The sequence below is a fragment of the Engraulis encrasicolus genome, chromosome 20, assembly GCF_034702125.1.
Source record: "Engraulis encrasicolus isolate BLACKSEA-1 chromosome 20, IST_EnEncr_1.0, whole genome shotgun sequence".
Taxonomy (NCBI): domain Eukaryota; kingdom Metazoa; phylum Chordata; class Actinopteri; order Clupeiformes; family Engraulidae; genus Engraulis; species Engraulis encrasicolus.
This window is the reverse complement of record NC_085876.1, coordinates 27,123,552-27,141,051: the sequence shown is the minus strand read 5'-3', so window position 1 is coordinate 27,141,051 and position 17,500 is coordinate 27,123,552. Positions and strand designations below refer to the sequence as shown.

General features: G+C 44.8%; 1 protein-coding gene across 8 annotated transcripts in view; it reads right to left on the bottom strand.

Annotated features, from left to right (window-relative positions):
* ptk2aa (protein tyrosine kinase 2aa) overlaps positions 1-17,500 on the bottom strand; it is a 222,384-nt gene that overhangs the window by 13,866 nt on the left and 191,018 nt on the right. For 6 of the 8 annotated variants that reach the window (XM_063185699.1, XM_063185698.1, XM_063185694.1 and 3 more), the window contains 5 exons: positions 15,158-15,269; positions 12,306-12,392; positions 9,921-10,067; positions 7,719-7,880; positions 1,884-1,946 (listed from right to left, as the gene is read on the bottom strand). In XM_063185699.1, coding sequence (XP_063041769.1) covers positions 1,884-1,946; positions 7,719-7,880; positions 9,921-10,067; positions 12,306-12,392; positions 15,158-15,269 — 571 coding nt within the window. The remainder of the gene's footprint in view (positions 1-1,883; positions 1,947-7,718; positions 7,881-9,920; positions 10,068-12,305; positions 12,393-15,157; positions 15,270-17,500) is intronic. The other 2 variants (XM_063185693.1, XM_063185700.1) reach the window with 2 other exon arrangements.

The window sequence follows — 17,500 nt, the reverse complement described above, 5'->3', positions numbered from 1 at the left end:
GAGATGTGAGCTGAAGTGAAGTGAAGTTAAGTTAAGTGAGATGAAAGAAAAATGAGAAACAACAAAAGGAGAGAGAGAAAGAGAAGCATAAAGAAGTAAGTAAAAGAAAAGGTGGATGATGGTGGCAGTGCTGTGGAGGTTGGCAGGGAGGGAGATGGGACAGACAGGGCCATAGAGAGAGAGAGAGAGAGAGAGAGAGAGAGAGGGTAGTAAGTCTGCACGCAGAGGGAGACAACAGAAGTGGGAGTAGCAGACATTCAGACACACATTAAGAGGGCAGACAGAAAGAGTACACATAGAGTACATAAACAAGATAAACAAACAGGAGGCTGGGAGAGTAATGGGATAAATATGGCAATAAGACAGAGTAGGATAGCGGTGGCAAGTTCACCAGGGTCGGCGCTAAGCATAGGCACACCAGGCGGTCGCCTAGGGCGCCAAATGTCTTGGGGGCGCCAGAAAAAACTCTTTACAGATTACACATTGATAACGATTATGCATGGACATGCATGTAGATTAGCTGTGTTCAATCAGATGCATGGCGCTATGTTTACAGATGACAGGTTGACTAGAACCGGCCCTGGGTGGCAATAGTAGCAGCAGCAGCAGCAGTAGAAGTAGTAGTAGTAGTAGTAGTAGTAGTAGTAGTAGTAGTAGTAGTAGTAGTAGTAGTAGTAGTAGTAGTAGTAGTAGTAGGCCTAGTAGTAGTAGTAGTAGTGGTAGTAATAGTAGTAGTAGCAGAGACGTTCTATTCATTAGACAATCTTTGGTAGTAGTAGTAGCAGTAGTAGCAGCAGCAGCAGCAGCAGCAGTAGCATCAGTACTAGTAGCAGCTGCAATAGTAGTAGTTGTATTAGTAATAGTAGTAGAAGTAGTAGTAGTAGTAGTAGTAGTAGTAGTTGTAATAGTACATGCAGACAGTGTTGAGTTGTAGCCATACAGACGGTAAGAAGGAGGGAAGGGGAGACATCCATAAAACAGAGGGAAAAGTACATATACTGTATATATAAGGAAGGGAAGGAGTAGTAGACAAACATAAAGGGGGGGGGGTAGAGAAGAGAGAGTAGCAAAGAGATGTGGATGAGGGATAGAAAGGAGACAGGTAGATTAATGAATAAAGAAGGGAAAGAGTAGCAGTAGTAGTAGTAGTAGTAGTAGTAGTAGTAATAGTAGTAGTAGTAGTAGTAGTAGTAGTAGTAGTAGTAGTAGTAGTAGTAGTAATAGTAGTAGTAATAGTAGTAGTAGTAGTAGTAGTAGTAGTAGTAGTAGTAGTAGTAGTAGTAGTAGTAGTAGTAGTAGTAGTAGTAGTAGTAGTAGTAGTAGTAATAGTAGTAGTAGTAGAGGTGGTAGCAGTAGTAGTAGTAGCAGTAGCAGTAGTAGTAGTAGCAGTAGCAGTTGTAGTATTAGCAGCAGTAGTAGTAGTAGTAGAAGTATCTTAGCTTAGGCACAATCCCTGGTGCTGAACAAAAAAAAAAACTCTGCGAACATTTTTTTTTCTTTTTTTCTTTTTTTTAAAAAGAGCAGTACACAAACATGCAGTGGGGATGAATGGGAGACAAAGTGGCAGATATGCAGACATACAGAAAGGAGGGATACAGTATAAAGAAGAAAGACAAGACAAACAAATATGACGGACGGATGGATATAAAAGCAAGTAGAGAGGTTCAAGAGTAGAGCAGAACTGTCTGGTTACTACCAGACGTAATCACACAAGTGAGAGATCGAAACGATTGTGTAGAACTAAAGGCAGTATGGGAGCTCCCAGGCTAAGAGTAGAGTAGAGTAGAGTATTATTTATTGATCCCGAAGGAAATTAAGGTGTCAAGTAGCATAGATACATAAATACAGAAGAAGAGAGAGAGAAGAAGACGAGCAGTACTCACTGGGCCTTGCAGGCTGCCGTCCTCGCGGTCAAAGCTGCCCCTCGAGTTCCTGGACTCCGGCTTCTGCCCCGAGGGAGAGGGAAAAAAACAAGGAGAGATTCAAAAAAAGAAAGAGAGAGAGAGAGAGGGAGAGAGAGAGAGATGTGAGCTGAAGTGAAGTGAAGTGACGTGACGTGACGTGAAGTGAGGTGAAAGAAAAATGAGAAACAACAAAAGGAGAGAGAGAGAGAGAGAAGCATAAAGAAGAAGAATAAGAAGTCAAAGAAAAGAAAAGAGTTTTGGATGATGGTGGCAGTACTATGGAGGTTGGCAGGGAGGGAGATGGGACAGAGGGCGAAAAAATAAGGAGCGGATGAGAGAGAGAGAGAGAGAGAGAAGAGGAGAGGAGAGATTCAAAAAAGGAAACCCATTATCATCCCCTGTTCTTTTCCCGTTCTGAAACCAGACGGACTGCTGCACATAAATAAATACATTTCAAAAAAGAGAAAACTGCGCCAGACTCGCCAGTTATCGCCCTTGCTTGTGTGTTGTTATTTTTTTCCGTTTCGAAAAATGCAACAAGGAAGAGGAAGAATGCCAAAAAAGAAGCACATTTTCTGAAATTCTGAAGTTGAAATTGTCAGGCAAATTGTCTTTCTCTCTCTCTCTCCTCTCTCTTTTTTCCACTGTGTCACCATCAGCACACAACAGCACTTCAGTCATTCAGTGATCCTGCAGCTGTAGAGTTACTATTAGAGGGTGGCTTACAGATGTCAGGTGCCACCCCACAGTCCCCCAACAGTCTCCACACACACACATACACACACACACACACACACACACACACACACACACACACACACACACACACACACACACACACACACACACACACACACACACACACACACACACACACACACACGCGCGTGCGCACACACACACGAACGCACACACAGGCATAGTCACACAAACAGAGTCACACAGACAGAGTGACACACAAACATTAGTTTTAACGAGGGCACCAAGTCCAGCATCAAAGGCAGCACCCAACCCACACCCTCAGTAGCCATTAACATGCGGACAGCTCACACTCAAATAAAGAAAATCCAAACGGATCTCTCTGCTGCAAACCAGCAAGAGAGCTATGCGGCCTCCAAATCAGAAACCCTTCCTATAAAAGTCCTCTGAAAAGCCAAGAATAATGCAATGACCAGTGAGCCAAATAGTCGGAGCTGTCTACCGTACCGTTTTCCCGAAGCAGGACTTGAAAACGTGCATCCTGTGAGCCCGTACCCCTCGCGAGCGCAGAGAGAGAGCCGAGAGAGAGTCCATCAGCCGAGCGAAGGGAGAGAGCGAGTGAGAGAGAGAAGGAGCGAAGGAGGGAGGGAGAGAGGGAGGGAGAGACGGAGAGAGAGAGAGAAAGAACGCTCTGCTCCGCTCCGCTACACTCTTCAGTTTGGGGGGAAGGCTTACAGAAAAGTGGCTGACGGATTCATGCTGAGAAAACAGTCCAGCAGCAGAAGACTCCTCTCTTTCTCGCTCTCTCTCTCCCTCCCTCCCTCCCTCTCTCAGTCCCTCCTCCCCCTGAACTCTCCTCTCTTGTTGATTCGCTTTTCCTTCTCTCACTCTCTCATGAACTTTCTCTCTTCCTCCCTCCCATCACCTCTCTCTCTCTCTCTCTCTCTCTCTCTCTCTCTCTCTCTCTCTCTCTCTCTCTCTCTCTCTCTCTCTCTCTCTCTCTCTCTCTCTCTCTCTCTCTCTCTCTCTCTCTCTCCCCTATCTCTAAGTCTCTAAATGAGCCATGCTGGTTTGTACCATCAAATTAACCCAACAAAAGTAGCGTTTGACATCACTGTAATTACTGCATTTTCTCCCCGCAATGAAGTCAAAGAATTCCCCCTGCTAAATAAGAAACAGGACAGAACAGATACTGCCTGGCTGACAGAGGGGCCCAAGCATTCCTAGATGTGGGCTTTTATACACGTACATGTACAAGTGCACAGCAAGAGACATTGGGGTGGGCTGGGGTGGGGGCTAAGGTGCCATCCGTTGAGAGGAGTAGCGAAGAGAAGGGGCGGATAGAGTAAGATAGGGTAGAGTAGAGTAGAGTAGAGTAGAGTAGAGTAGAGTAGAGTAGAGCAGAATAGAGTAGAGTAGAACAGAGCAGAGCAGAGTAGAGTAGAGTTGAGTTGAGTAGAGTGAAATAGAGTAGAGTACAGCAGAATAGAGTAGAGTAGAACAGAGCAGAGCAGAGTAGAGTAGAGTTGAGTTGAGTAGAGTGAAATAGAGTAGAGTACAGCAGAATAGAGTAGAATAGAATAGAGCAGAGCAGAGTAGAGTAGAGCAGAGTAGAGTATAATAGAGTAGAGAACAGCAGAGTAGAGTAGAGTAGAGTAGAATAGAGCAGAGCAGAGTAGAGTAGAGCAGAGCAGAGTAGAGTATAATAGAGTAGAGAACAGCAGAGTAGAGTAGAGTAGAGTAAAGCAAAATAGAGTAGAGTAGCGTAGCGTAGAGTAGCTTTATTGATCTCAAAGGATCAAAGGAAATCATATTGAAATATCTATGTGTTTTGTAGAGGAAGTTCGGCCCAATGCTGGTGATTTCCCACAGTGAGCCGCAAGAGCATGTGGGTGGCCCAAAGACAACTGTCAGTAATGGACGACCACATGAACCCTGACTGAGGACAGGAGAAGACCAGAGATGCCAACGTTTCCACTGGATGACAGGGAAGAAGGGGGGGATAAGACTGAGAGAGTGAGAGTTGAGCGTGAGAGAGAGAGAGAAAGCGTGCGCGCGCGCGAGAGACAGAGAGAGAGAGAGAGAGAGAGAGAGTGTGTGTGTGCGTGTGTGAGAGAGAGTGAGTGAGAGAGAGAGAGAGAGAGAGAGAGAGAGAGAGAGAGAGAGAGAGAGAGAGAGAGAGAGAGTTAGAGAGAGAGAGAGAGAGAGAGAGAGAGAGAGAGTGTGTGTGTGTGTGTGTGTGTGTGTGTGTGTGTGTGTGTGTGTGTGTGTGTGTGTGTGTGTGTGTGTGTGTGTGTGAGAGACAGAGAGAGAGAGAGAGAGGGGGGGGTGTTGTGTGTGTGTGTGTGTGTGTGTGTGTGTGTGTGTGTGTGTGTGTGTGTGTGTGTGGTGTGTGTGTGTGTGTGTGTGTGTGTGTGTGTGTGTGTGTGTGTGTGTGTGTGTGTGTGTGTGTGTGTGTGTGTGTGTGTGAGAGATAGAGAGACAGAGAGAGAGGGGGGGGGGGTGTTGTGTGTGTGTGTGTGTGTGTGTGTGTGTGTGTGTGTGTGTGTGTGTGTGTGTGTGTGTGTGTGTGTGTGTGTGTGTGTGTGTGTGTGTGTGAGAGAGACAGAGAGAGAGAGGGGGGGGGTGTTGTGTGTGTGTGTGGCACTGGAAATTGCCCTATTCCCTCTAATTGTTGTGGCTCATTTGAGCACCTGTGACCAGCATGCACAAAGCTCTCTGAATCCTCCCACAAGTCCCTGTCCAAATAATAGCAAGCATGACAGCGGTGGGTCCAACTCATGCCATGCCCTGTCCATCATTTCTCAACACCTCTCGTTTTCATAGGGGGAAAAAAGAATTCACACTGTTTTCACATGGGACCGCTGTACTGACGTGGGACCCGCATCAGCCATCTTATTTCATTTTAATAACCGGGCAGAGTGGTGAGAGGCCTGTTTACACAGAGAAGGCCACTAGCTTCAGATGCGGTTTGGCAGGAAGTACTGTATCAAGAGGTGGAGGTCGTCTTTCTCTCTCTCTCTCTCTCTCTCTCTCTCTCTCTCTCTCTCTCTCTCTCCCTCAACTTCTCCTTTCTCAGTCTCATCGCTCCTGTCCTGCCCTTATCTCTCTGTTTTTCCCTATCCTGCCCACCCGCTCAACTTTTCCTTTCTCGTTCTTACTGTATCCCTCTTCCCCTGATATATCTTTCTCTCTCTCTCTCTCTCTCTCTGTCTCTCTCTCTCTCTCTCTCTCTGTCTCTCTCTCTCTCTCTCTCTCTTTCGGTGTGCTACAGAGAGAAACTCCTGTGTATTTTGCGAAGGGCCAAAAAAGAAAGAAAGAATAAAACCCTCTGATGTGGGGGGAAAGACAAGCATTCCAACCACATCAGCGGATGCTGGACTTGATTCTAAGAGGAAGGCTGCAGTTTGGATTGCAGCTCTCTACTCCACTCCACTCCACTCCTGCCCGAGACCAGAGGGATTTATTGCTTTGTTTTTATCAATGGTGGAAAGCCTCCATTTTATGGGCATGATAACAATGAAGCCCCTGCATCCGCTAGGAGGTAGACGGTGAGGTAAGGCCAGCATCTCCCACACCACATGCTTTCAGGGCCCATAGGTAGGCTACAGAAGCAGCAAAATTTCATGAATGTGGACATCCTAATGTGGGTCACTTTTTAAAGCTACTGCTTATAACCAGCTGACTGCAGTGTTTACTGCTTATTTCTAGAGGAAAAAAGTAAGCACAATGCTGGCACGCACAGTGTGACAGATACCAAGATTTCACTAAAAATGACATCCAAGTAACCAGGAATTATGAATATAAGTCATGTAGAATCATGGCATGCCTAGAAAACACTGTAGTGGACTGTTCAATTGGTATTTGTAATCTCCATAATTTCCATATTTAGTATCAACTTAATATCAACGTTTGTTTCAATTAATTTACTTTATCAACTTAAGTATCAACTTTAGTTTAAATTCATTTAAACTTGGTGCAATGCTTTTGCACAGCATCACAGATAAAGACAAGAGAGAGAAAGCTTTAATGCAGGCAGAGAAGAGACCACAACAGCCGAAAGACAAGGCTGTTTCTCATAGGAGTAAAGGAGATTTTCCTTTTTTTTGTTTAAGAAGATGCTTTTGAAAAGCTTCACATAAAACATCAATACCAACCACTGAGAAGAACTATTAAAGAAAACCCCAGCGTGGAGGTTTTTTAAGTTCAGGTTCTGAAAGTGAGAGGGCCCCTTTTCAGAGGATGGTAATAAATCTAGCCCCAAACAACTCTCCGTCCTAACACTCAGGGCCATGCGGTGAAGAGCTAATGGTGGTAGTTATTGCCAGAGATGCACTGCACCACATACTATCGGATCCTATGAACCTGGAACATTAAATAAACGTTTGTCCAAGAGCTAGCATAGCCTTTAGAGTCAACTACAAATTGTAGAATGACACGAGATAGGGCACAGGAGAGGCAAAAGAAAAAGAATAAGACTAAATAAGGAATAAGGTAGTAACACAAGGGTGACCAAAATAAGAAAAGGATAAAAGAGAGTGCGAAGATAAAAGTCAAAGGACATTGGAAAAAGTCCACACTGAAAAAGGGGGGGAAAAAAGGAGAAACGGAGAGAGAAAAAGACCAGTTTTCAACAGAAGAAGAAGAGAAAAGAGAAGAAGGAACAGAAGAAGAAGGAACAGAAGAAGAAGAAGAAGAAGAAGAAGAAGAAGAAGAAGAAGAAGAAGAAGAAGAAGAAGAAGAAGAAGAAGAAGAAGAAGAAGAAGAAGACGGCGACGAAGAAAAGAGGTCTCAGAAGTAACAAGAGTAAGCCAGAGAGAGAAAGTGTAAAAAGAGCGAGGAGTGAGAAGTTAGTCCACCCCTAAAAGCAACAGGAATGGCCGAAAGAGGAAAAGGCCAGCCAGACAGTGGCCTCCGAAAAGTGTGAAAAAAACAGAGCCAGTGGTCTCTGCAAAGAAGTTCGTCAGAGGAAAAGTGTGGAAAAGTGAGGAGTTAGTCTACCCCTAAGAGAGCAGCAGGAAGGGCCGTGAGGAAATAAAACGGGATGGTCGGCCGAGAAAAAGAGTATATGGCCGAGCAAAAGCCAGAATGCGGTTTGCGATGGAGCGCCGTTACCAAAAAGCTCTCCTCCTGCTCCAACCAGCGCTGATCCTCCTCCATCTGTTGTTGCTGCATCATCAGCCTCTCCTCCATCAGGTGGGGGGGCAGGGGTAGCGCCTGGTTCAGCCCCCGCATGTCCAGCGCCCCGCCACCGCCACCACCACTGCCGCCTCCGTCCTAAAGCAGGGAGTCAGTTTATTGTCCTTGTTTTGTCCAGGGCTAGCAACTACGCACAACTCATACTAGCTCCGGAAATATGCGAGTCCTGTCGCCTCAGTCATATGATAGGGTGTGTAGAGTGCCCCTGTTTAGAGCTAGCTAGGAGTTAGTTAGGAGTCAGAACTTGGGTATAGCAACTAGACCTCACATTAGCACATGTGAGTCGAAGCGCTAGTGCGAGTCAAGGATTAAGAGCTGGAGAAGTAGGGTAAGTAGAGGGAGGATGGGTGGAGGGGGGCAAGGCACCTCATGTCAAATCAGTGTCCATGGTTTTGGCAGAACAGCTGAATGTTGAACTAGGGGTTGTGAGTTTGCAGAGCGCTCAGGGCTAACAGCTAGCACATGTGAGGGAAGCGTACCTATATTCCCCGGGTCCTATGTTCCCTGGTCTTTGTATGGGACCGGGGAGGGGAGCGTACCTATGTTCCCCGGTCTTGTTTTGAAGAAAAAAAAAAGGTCCCAAGTTCCCCGGTTGCGGGGAACATAGGACCCGGGGAACATAGGGATGACCCCCATGTGGGTACAGCTGCTAGAGAGAGTCTAGGAGTAACAACTTGACAAGCACAGTAGGACAGTAAGATAAGTGGTAAAGGTATTTTGTAGGAGGTAGGGGCAGGTGTTTGAAGGTAGCATCACATGTGCAACTCACATTCGTCAAGAGCATTCATCTAAAAGGATCAGCTAGTGCCACACATTGGTTGAACTAGTTAGAAAGAGTGGAACACAGATTTCAGCAGTGGTATTCTGGCAACCAAGACTACAGCAAGAGTTAGCCAGTCGGTGAACAGTCTACTGTGGAGAAGAATAGAGGGAGCATCAGAGTGGAGAGAGTGACATTGCAATTACAGGATGAGTTTATAATTTTGTCACGGTCCAAATGCGCTTAAAGGTAGGGTCTGAGATCTTTGAAAAACGATTCCTGCTAGCTGGTAAAGCGGTTCATGCAATAAAACGTCAATGTCGGAATGCAGTGCATCGGAATGGCGGGGTGTAACCTTTGCAACAGTTACTCAGAATGCAGGAGACTGATTTAGGCCCTAACTAACTGACATAGCTCTGGTTAGTTATTGAAGTGTAGGCAAGAAGAAGAATGCAACATTGGTTAAAGGCAGAGAGGACTAAAGGAGAGAGTTCACTGAAAGGTGCTAAGTCCAGCTGAGAAAGCTTAAGGTTAGATGAAGGGTTATATGTTGACATGTTGCACTGCGGTGTTGGAAAGGGAGAAGTATTCGAAGTAGGTGGTTTGGTGGCTAATCCAAATCAGGTCAGGGTTAAGCCTACACAGTGAGTCATGGATGTAAATATAACAGTACTGAAACTAATATTATGGCTTCATTCTCATGGTAATGCCAAACTATGTCACTTTTGCCATTTTCAGCGGTATTTCTCACTTGATAAGTTAAAAAAGCTACTTAGTCTACCTTCTGGGATACCCACTCTCGAGATGTATGGTGGTGAATAGTCCCAGGACACGCACCTAAGGTCATTTGTCCGCTCAGACTACTGAATATCAATAAATGAACAAGTCAATCTATATCTCATCAACATGGGTTTGGATTTACTATCGTTTTTCTTTCTAAATTACCATGTCCAACATGCAGAAGCACCCTTGCTTTTGCAGAACATGCCTATTATTAGTAGGCTCTGCACTTAATAAAAGCAGAACATTACCTTCCTCATGTGATATGCTACGGTGACTCTTCCCCTCTGCTCATTCTTAGTTCAACCAAGTGTTGCCAGATGTACAATAATTATCGCATTTGTACCATAATTTTGTCCATTTTGTCCTCTGTACGATCAAAAAAACATGATGTACGATCATTTCAGAGTTGTCATTCAGTCCATTTAGATGCCTTGAAACAACAATTTGGGTGTTGTACGATAATTTACACCCAAAAGGCACCAAAGAAACGATAATTTTGAGGTTTTGGTACGATAATTCAGCATTTTCCATCTGGCAACACTGGTTCAACCAGACAGACCAGGCCAAGCACTCACCTCCATGTTGGGGGACCACATGGGCACATCCTGCGGCCGGTGGTGGTTCCAGGAGTCCTGCGGGTCCAGGACGGAGGCCTGTGCGGGGTAGCTGCCGCCGGGCATGGAAGAGATGCTGCCGTGGGCCGCCGGGAAGCCTCCAGACACCTGAGCGCCACAACACAACAGGAGGATTTAATAATAGATCGTGTAGACACCAGGCACCAAAACACCACAGCACCTCTGCTGCCATTAACACCAAGGACCACAATGGAAATAAGCTTCCGAGCTTTATTGTGCGATCCTGACTCTCTGTTTTTTGTTTGATGTAAGTATGTGGTGCGGTTTATATGAAACTCAATCATGTATTTATTTTATTTATATGAACTGAAGATGTCAAATAAAATCATTCATTCATTCATTCATTCATTCATTCATTCATTCATTCATTCATTCATTCATTCATCAGCATATGATGAGGTTAGGTAGACCTGTCTGAATAAAAAAAACGTCCACACACCTGAGCGCCATACAACACACCATCGCATGAACATTCACTTCCTTTGGTTGAACGTCACCATTGGAGAATTATCAGCTAATAGACCTCCACACCTAAGCACCAACACATCAGCATCACAGTCAACAGCACGTCGTAAGAAAACCACTCTGAACAGAATGAGAATGCCTCTGGACTATCAGCTGATCAAGATCTCTCCGAATCAAACGAGACCTCTCTAGATTGAATGAGTGCATTGAAGAAGAATTAGCCATCACACTCTATGGATAGAACGACGCCACTGTAGAATTATCAATTAATCAATACTTCTCTGGATTGAGAAACGCTGACTCTGGGTCAAACAAAATCCTTTGCACAACTGACCTCTTATCATAGGACTGAGCAAAGCCTTTCTCGACAGAATTAGGCGTGAGACAATCCAATATCCAACGATAAAAAGTGATCCAAATGGCAAATGACCTGGGCTGGAATCGAGCCCGGGTCGCCAGCATAGCAGCCCGGTGCCCTACCCTTAGAGCCACGGTGTGGCCGAGAATCAATTCAATCCTGCAATTCTGCAAGTCTGCATTTTCTCTCATCAGCATCCACCCCCCTCGTCTGCTTAAGCAACAACAATTCTCATGCAATCTCTAAGTCCCCTACACCATTACAGACCTAAAAATAAAATGACTGAATGGTTTGGGGGCTCATAACAATAATAACTATAAATAAAAAATAGCCCTGTTTATATCAAATCAGGATTGCCTTATAAGGCTATAAAGCAGAGCCATCGCGCTCCCAGCCCCCCACCACTCAACAACAACAACAATAAAAAGGGAGCGATAACAACTGAATATTTAAGCGAGAGGATTTTTTTTGGCAGATGGAGCTCGTCTTGAGTCCATAGTGCCAGCAGCAGTTTTTAAACACAACGCTCAGGAAATGCCTGCTGTCAGCGTGCTTTACAACAGGCCGGGGCGCAGTAAAACACACACACATGCACGCACCTCTGCATGCACGCGCACACGCACACACACATGTGCACACACACATGTGCACACAAACGTGCACACACACACACACACACACACACACACACACACACACACACACACACACGCACGCACACACGCACATAAGTTTTGATTCATTCCTCAACAGGTCAGCGGTATAACTACTGTGACTTGAGCGGCCTCTGTGAAGTGAGAACATCCAGCATAGTTACAGAAATGCTTTACTGGCGGCCAAGTACAAAGTGTTAACACACGTACCATACATGTGCGTGAGCATACAAACGCACACAAACACACACACACACACACACACAAACGCACACACACACATGTCTTACATAACTGAGTTGCATATACATCATCGCTGATGTGATGGAACAATGAGCTCTGGCTACCATCAGGAGCCGTGTAAACACTCATTCCATGTGTGTGTGTGTGTGTGTGTTCCATGTGTTATTATGTGTGATGTGTGTATACATGTTCTACCATGATTGGTCATCTGAAACTCAGAACATGGCTTTTGCTTTGTTAGTGCAAGTGTGTGTGTGTGTGTGTGCACGTGCATGCATGCGTTTCCCCGGTAGTGATTGTGCAGTACGTGTGTGTGTGTGCTATCTGGTAGTGATTGTGCTGGTGTGTGTGTGTGTGTGTGTGTGTGTGTGTGTGTGTGTGTGTGTGTGTGTGTGTGTGTGTGTGTGTGTGTGTGTGTGTGTGTGTGTGTGTGTGTGTGTGTGTGTGTGTGTGTGTGTGTGTGTGCATGTCCGCGTGTACTTGCCCGCATGTGTGTGTGTGTGTGTGTGTGTGTGTGTGTGTGTGTGAGTGTGTGTGTGTGTGTGTGTGTGTGTGTGTGTGTGTGTGTGTGTGTGTGTGTGTGTGTGTGTGTGTGTGTGTGTGTACCTGGTAGTGATTGTGCTGTCCGGCATGCTGGGGACTGGGGAAGAAGCCTTCACTGGAGCGCGGACTGGGATAGCCTGGCCTACTGGGCTGTAGAGGAGAAGAGGAGAGAGGAGAGAGATGGGCAGAGAGGAGAGAGGAGGGGAGATGAAGAGAGAAGAGAGAGATGGGGAGAGAGATGATATGGGAGATAAGGAGAGAGGAAAGAGTTGAGGATAGGAGATGAGGAGAGAGGTGAGGGATGAAGAGAGAGGAGAGAGATGAGGAGAGATGAGAGAGGAGAGGAGATGGGGAGAGAGATGAGGAGAGAGGACAGAGAAGAGGAGAGAGGAGAAGAGATGAGAGAGGAGATGAGGAGAGAGATGAGGAGATGAGATTAGAGAGGAGAGAGATGAGGAGAGGAGGAGAGAGGAGAGAGATGAGGAGAGAGGAGAGAGATGAGGAGAGAGGAGAGAGATGAGGAGAGAGGAGAGAGATGAGGAGAGAGATGAAGAGAGAGGAGAGAGATGAGGAGAGAGATGAGGAGAGAGGAGAGAGATGAGGAGAGAGGAGAGAGGAGAGGAGAGAGGAGAGAGGAGAGATGAGGAGAGAGGAGAGAGATGAGGAAAGAGGAGAGAGATGAAGAGAGATGAGGAGAGATGAGGTGCCAGTTCAGTATTTGGTTTCGTTTCTGTATTGCATATACATGTGCAGAATACCAGTGATGGGCAATCTGGACTCAGAAGCTCCAATCCAGTGCCACATATTCCAAATGACTTGGTTTTACCTGTCCAATTAGGGTCATCACCTGGTTGGATTGAAGAGGTAAAATGGGTTTTTTGGAATATGTGGCACTGGATTGTAGCTTTTACATCCAGGTTAACCATTACTGCAGAATATTGGCTACTTCATTCTTTTAGGATCATTGCATGCACAATTTAAGGCTCAAGGCACACTGACAGACGCATTGACATTTTCTGCAAACGTGTCAATAAAAATAACTATAAATCATAAAGGTGATGAATCATAAAGAGTGCCTACTCTTTACTGCAGCTGCTGTGATGACTTGTAAAGAGCTTTACGACTAGCAGAGGTACGGCCGTAACTACAAATCCGCTCTCTAATGTGGTGCTGGCTGTTGTAGCAACAGAACACACGCACGAGCGCAGACACACACGCACGCACACACACGCACGCACACGCACGCACGCACAGCCTGAGTTCAGCTTGACCTCATCAGACATAAGTTGCTTTTAAACCAGACAAGTCGCAGAGTGAGGGACACAGCATGTCTCATAAGTGAGTAGTGAGTCCACCCCTCACATTTTTGCAGATTTGTAAGTATATCTTTTCAATAGGACAACATCAAAGAAATTTTACTTTGACACAATGATTAGTTACCTGTTAACAACATATATAACCGCTTAAATTTGTTGTTCATTCACAAAAAAATAAAAATACAGCCATTAATGCTTGAACATGTACCCACAAAAAGAGACAAGAGAACTCTGTTAGGGGCTAAATCAGCAGGACAGTCTGCCTGATGGAAAAAAACCCTGACATGTTAAAATAGCAGCAGACAAATGGTGCAAGACAGGAAATACCATATGATAGGCATCTTAGAGGCACGGTGTGTGATATTTCAGCCAGTTCTATGTTTCCATGTAAAACAATCATTTGTGACGGAAAGCACGCTGCCCACCATCAGCGAACTATTTATGTAGAGTGGCTTGGCTGGTATGTTACTGGGGCGGCCATGTCCTAATAGAAAGGGACAGGGTCTTAAGATCAGAGGTCGAAGGTTTGAATGCCACCCTTATCTCTCCCTACTGTACGCCTCCATTCATAGCTTGAGCAACACACCTAATCCCACATTACTCCAGGCAATGTAACCAATACCCTGTATATAACTGTAAGTCACCTTGGATGAAAGTGCCAGCTAAGTGTAATGTAAAGACATGTAATGTACTCTGTATGGTACTCTACTGAAGTCTCACTAAGTGGTATGGTAGGCTATAGCAAGACTGTAGCCAAGACTGTACTACAGTAGCCAGTTAGCACAGTCATTCTGACAGAGATTTTCTTTAGTTATGTGATGATTTCTTCACAACCCTTTAGTATATATATAGTTCATTTTTGTATGCAATGGACTTCAAAAAAGGCGCAAATGTCATTCACGGTAAAGATTTAGAGTATAGATGGTCGCCGATTCGCTCCGCATTCTACTCTGCTCAAGGAAAGTACGTATGTGTTCCAACCTTCCTTAGGCCCATCATGAGCAATTTATCACAGGCTTTGAAAAACAAGCACTGACTTTTTTCTCCCCTCAATTTTTTTTTACAGCCAGTGTTTATCATGGTCTCCTAGCAACACGAGAGAACCCACCATCCACTTCCTGGGGAATAGGACATATTTCAGCATTCCGGGAGGAAGATCTATATTATCCCAGTGTTATCAGAGTACCAAAATGGCACGCATTTATTCAAGAATGCTGCTCGAGGAGGGGAAAGCAGGAAGTGTACATAAACCATCAGTGGCCATATCAAGCTTTGCTGAATGCTTCTATCAACAACGTCTAATAATGGCATGGGTGGATATGTCCATATGTGTGTATGCATTAGAGAGAGAGAGAGAGAGAGAGAGAGAGAGAGAGAGAGAGAGAGAGAGAGAGAGAGAGAGAGAGAGAGAGAGAGAGAGAGAGAGAGAGAGAAAGAGAGAGAGGGGTGGGAGAGAGGAAGCTAGAGATAAAGAGAGAAATAGAGAATATATCCTACTCCTACTGAGTGAGTGTTTTGAGGTAGCGCCTCATCTGAATAGTGCGAAACAGAGAGTTAGGCGAGGGTAGAGCCTAGGGAGAGTATGTGCACTCTACTTACTTTAGGGGGTGCCTCGTCGGAGCCTCCCGAGTCCCAGGAGACGGTGACCTGCCTCCTCATCTCCATCCTCATCCTCTCCTCCTGCTGGGCCTTCTCCTCCTCCAGGATGGTGCTGCACAGAGGAGCAGAGGAGGTGGGAAGAGTTAATACACACTGTACACACACGCACACACACACACACACACACACACGCACGCACAGACACACACACACACACACACACACTCAGTCAGTCAGTCAGTCAGTCAGTCAGTCAGTCACACACGCACAAACACACACACACACACACACACACACACACACACACACACACACACACACACACACACACACACACACACACACACACACACACACACACACACACACACACACACACACACACACACACACACACACACAAACACACACACACACACACACAAGCATACACGTGATCACAATATCCTGCAATCTAATAGTTATGTGTCTGACGCCAATACCTGAAACTTAACATGGGTTAGATGCTGTGAAAGACGCAGTACACTTCACAGGAAATAAAGAACAAATAGTTCTTCAGCACATCTGTGGGGCTTGAATAAACCTGTCACCAGGAAAAATACTCACTTGGGTAACTCCCTGATTCTCAACACACTCTGCTACTAGCTGCACATATCAAACATGACCCCCCAAAAAAAAGATTACCCAAAGCAGCAAGTCAGACATCCATGAAACGGCAGCCCAGGTTTCTGACACGACCCCATTTTTTATGAATAGTGACGATAAAGCTTACGGTTCAAGGTGTCAACTCTGACCCACCATGACATCATATCCTCTCTCCACCAACGTGCGCGCACACACACACACACAAAATGTGTTCACAACGTGCAACGCTATGCACCGGCCTTAGTCACACGTTTAAAAATATGCTCTCAAAACCACAGGTGTTTAAAAGAGCCCGACACCTTTACAGGAACAGTCCACCTTTTTTGATTTTCATATATTTGCAGTATTTCCAAAGTATTAGACATGATAGTGTAATAGTTTTACAACTTAGATTTACGGTAATAGTAACAGAATTACTAGCATAGCTTAGCACAATCACTGGAAGTAAATGGTACCACCATGAGCATCGAGCAACAATTGATCACTGGACGGAATTAAATAGCTGCCTTGCACTCCGGTGAATTTTACATTCATTTTCAAGTGGTTTGTATCTACATTTGATGTTTATTTGGACTTCCATTGCTACGCTTAATATGGCTATACAGTTGAACTAGGCAGTGCAAACACATTGAGAAAAAAAGTCCTATGTATTCTCATATTTTACAGGGCTTAAAGGACCAGTTCAGTCAATTTCAACATGCTGTTGTAATGCTCACACTACCCTGGACTTGTCAGTACCTGAGATTTTTTTTTCTTTCTTCTTCAGCCTTTTCTGAGATCCAGGTCATTGTACTGGGGGCAGCGCTTTGTTTACATTTCAAAAAAACATTTTTATGTATTCCCAAAAACATCCAAAAGGTTATACAACATCAGCAGACAACTAGCAAACATCAGTGCCTTTTGGGAAAATATTTGGAGTAGGCCTATGTTAAAAATGTAAACAAAAGCTGCCCCCATTAGAATCGCTCATATCCCGGAAAGGGCTGAGTGTGGCATCAAAATGTGGCATCACCGGGTACTGACAAGTCAAGGGTAGCGTGAGCAATACAACAGCACATTGAAATTGACTGAACTGGTCCTTTAACTACTGGTACATATGAGCAATTTCCTGAAATGAGCTGGACTTCTTTAACGTATTAAGATAAGAACCCATTTACATGTATATGGATATTTTTGAAAACGCATTGGATTTGGTCTCTCTACATTTACACATTTTAGAACACACATTTCAAAACTCTGGCTTTAAAAATATCCCATTAAAGGGGCTAAAACGCACCTGTAACAATGTTTTTTAAATTTTTATCCACATGTTGTGTTGACGTAAATGGATTTTAAAAAATCTACATTTTAAAATATATACATATCTTAAACATACGTGCTACCAGCACCTACGACCAGGAGCAACATCTGTGCAACTCTACCTTTACAACTGGCTGCAGAATCTATTTACCTTTATCTATCTATTTACCTTCAACACTGTTGCCAATTCAGTTAAATTTGGTTAGGTCTTAATGTGCTAAATCAGCTTGCTACTCACAAATTTGAAGGGAGTCCGGCGTCAATGCAACAAAATAGCAACTTGTATCAGCACTGATGCTGGTCTCTCTGATCACTGGACTTGGCTTTGCTTGGGTGGGAAACTCATTCTCACCCCTCTTCAGTGTTTTTTTAATCTTCTCCTTTTTATCCTCTCTCTCT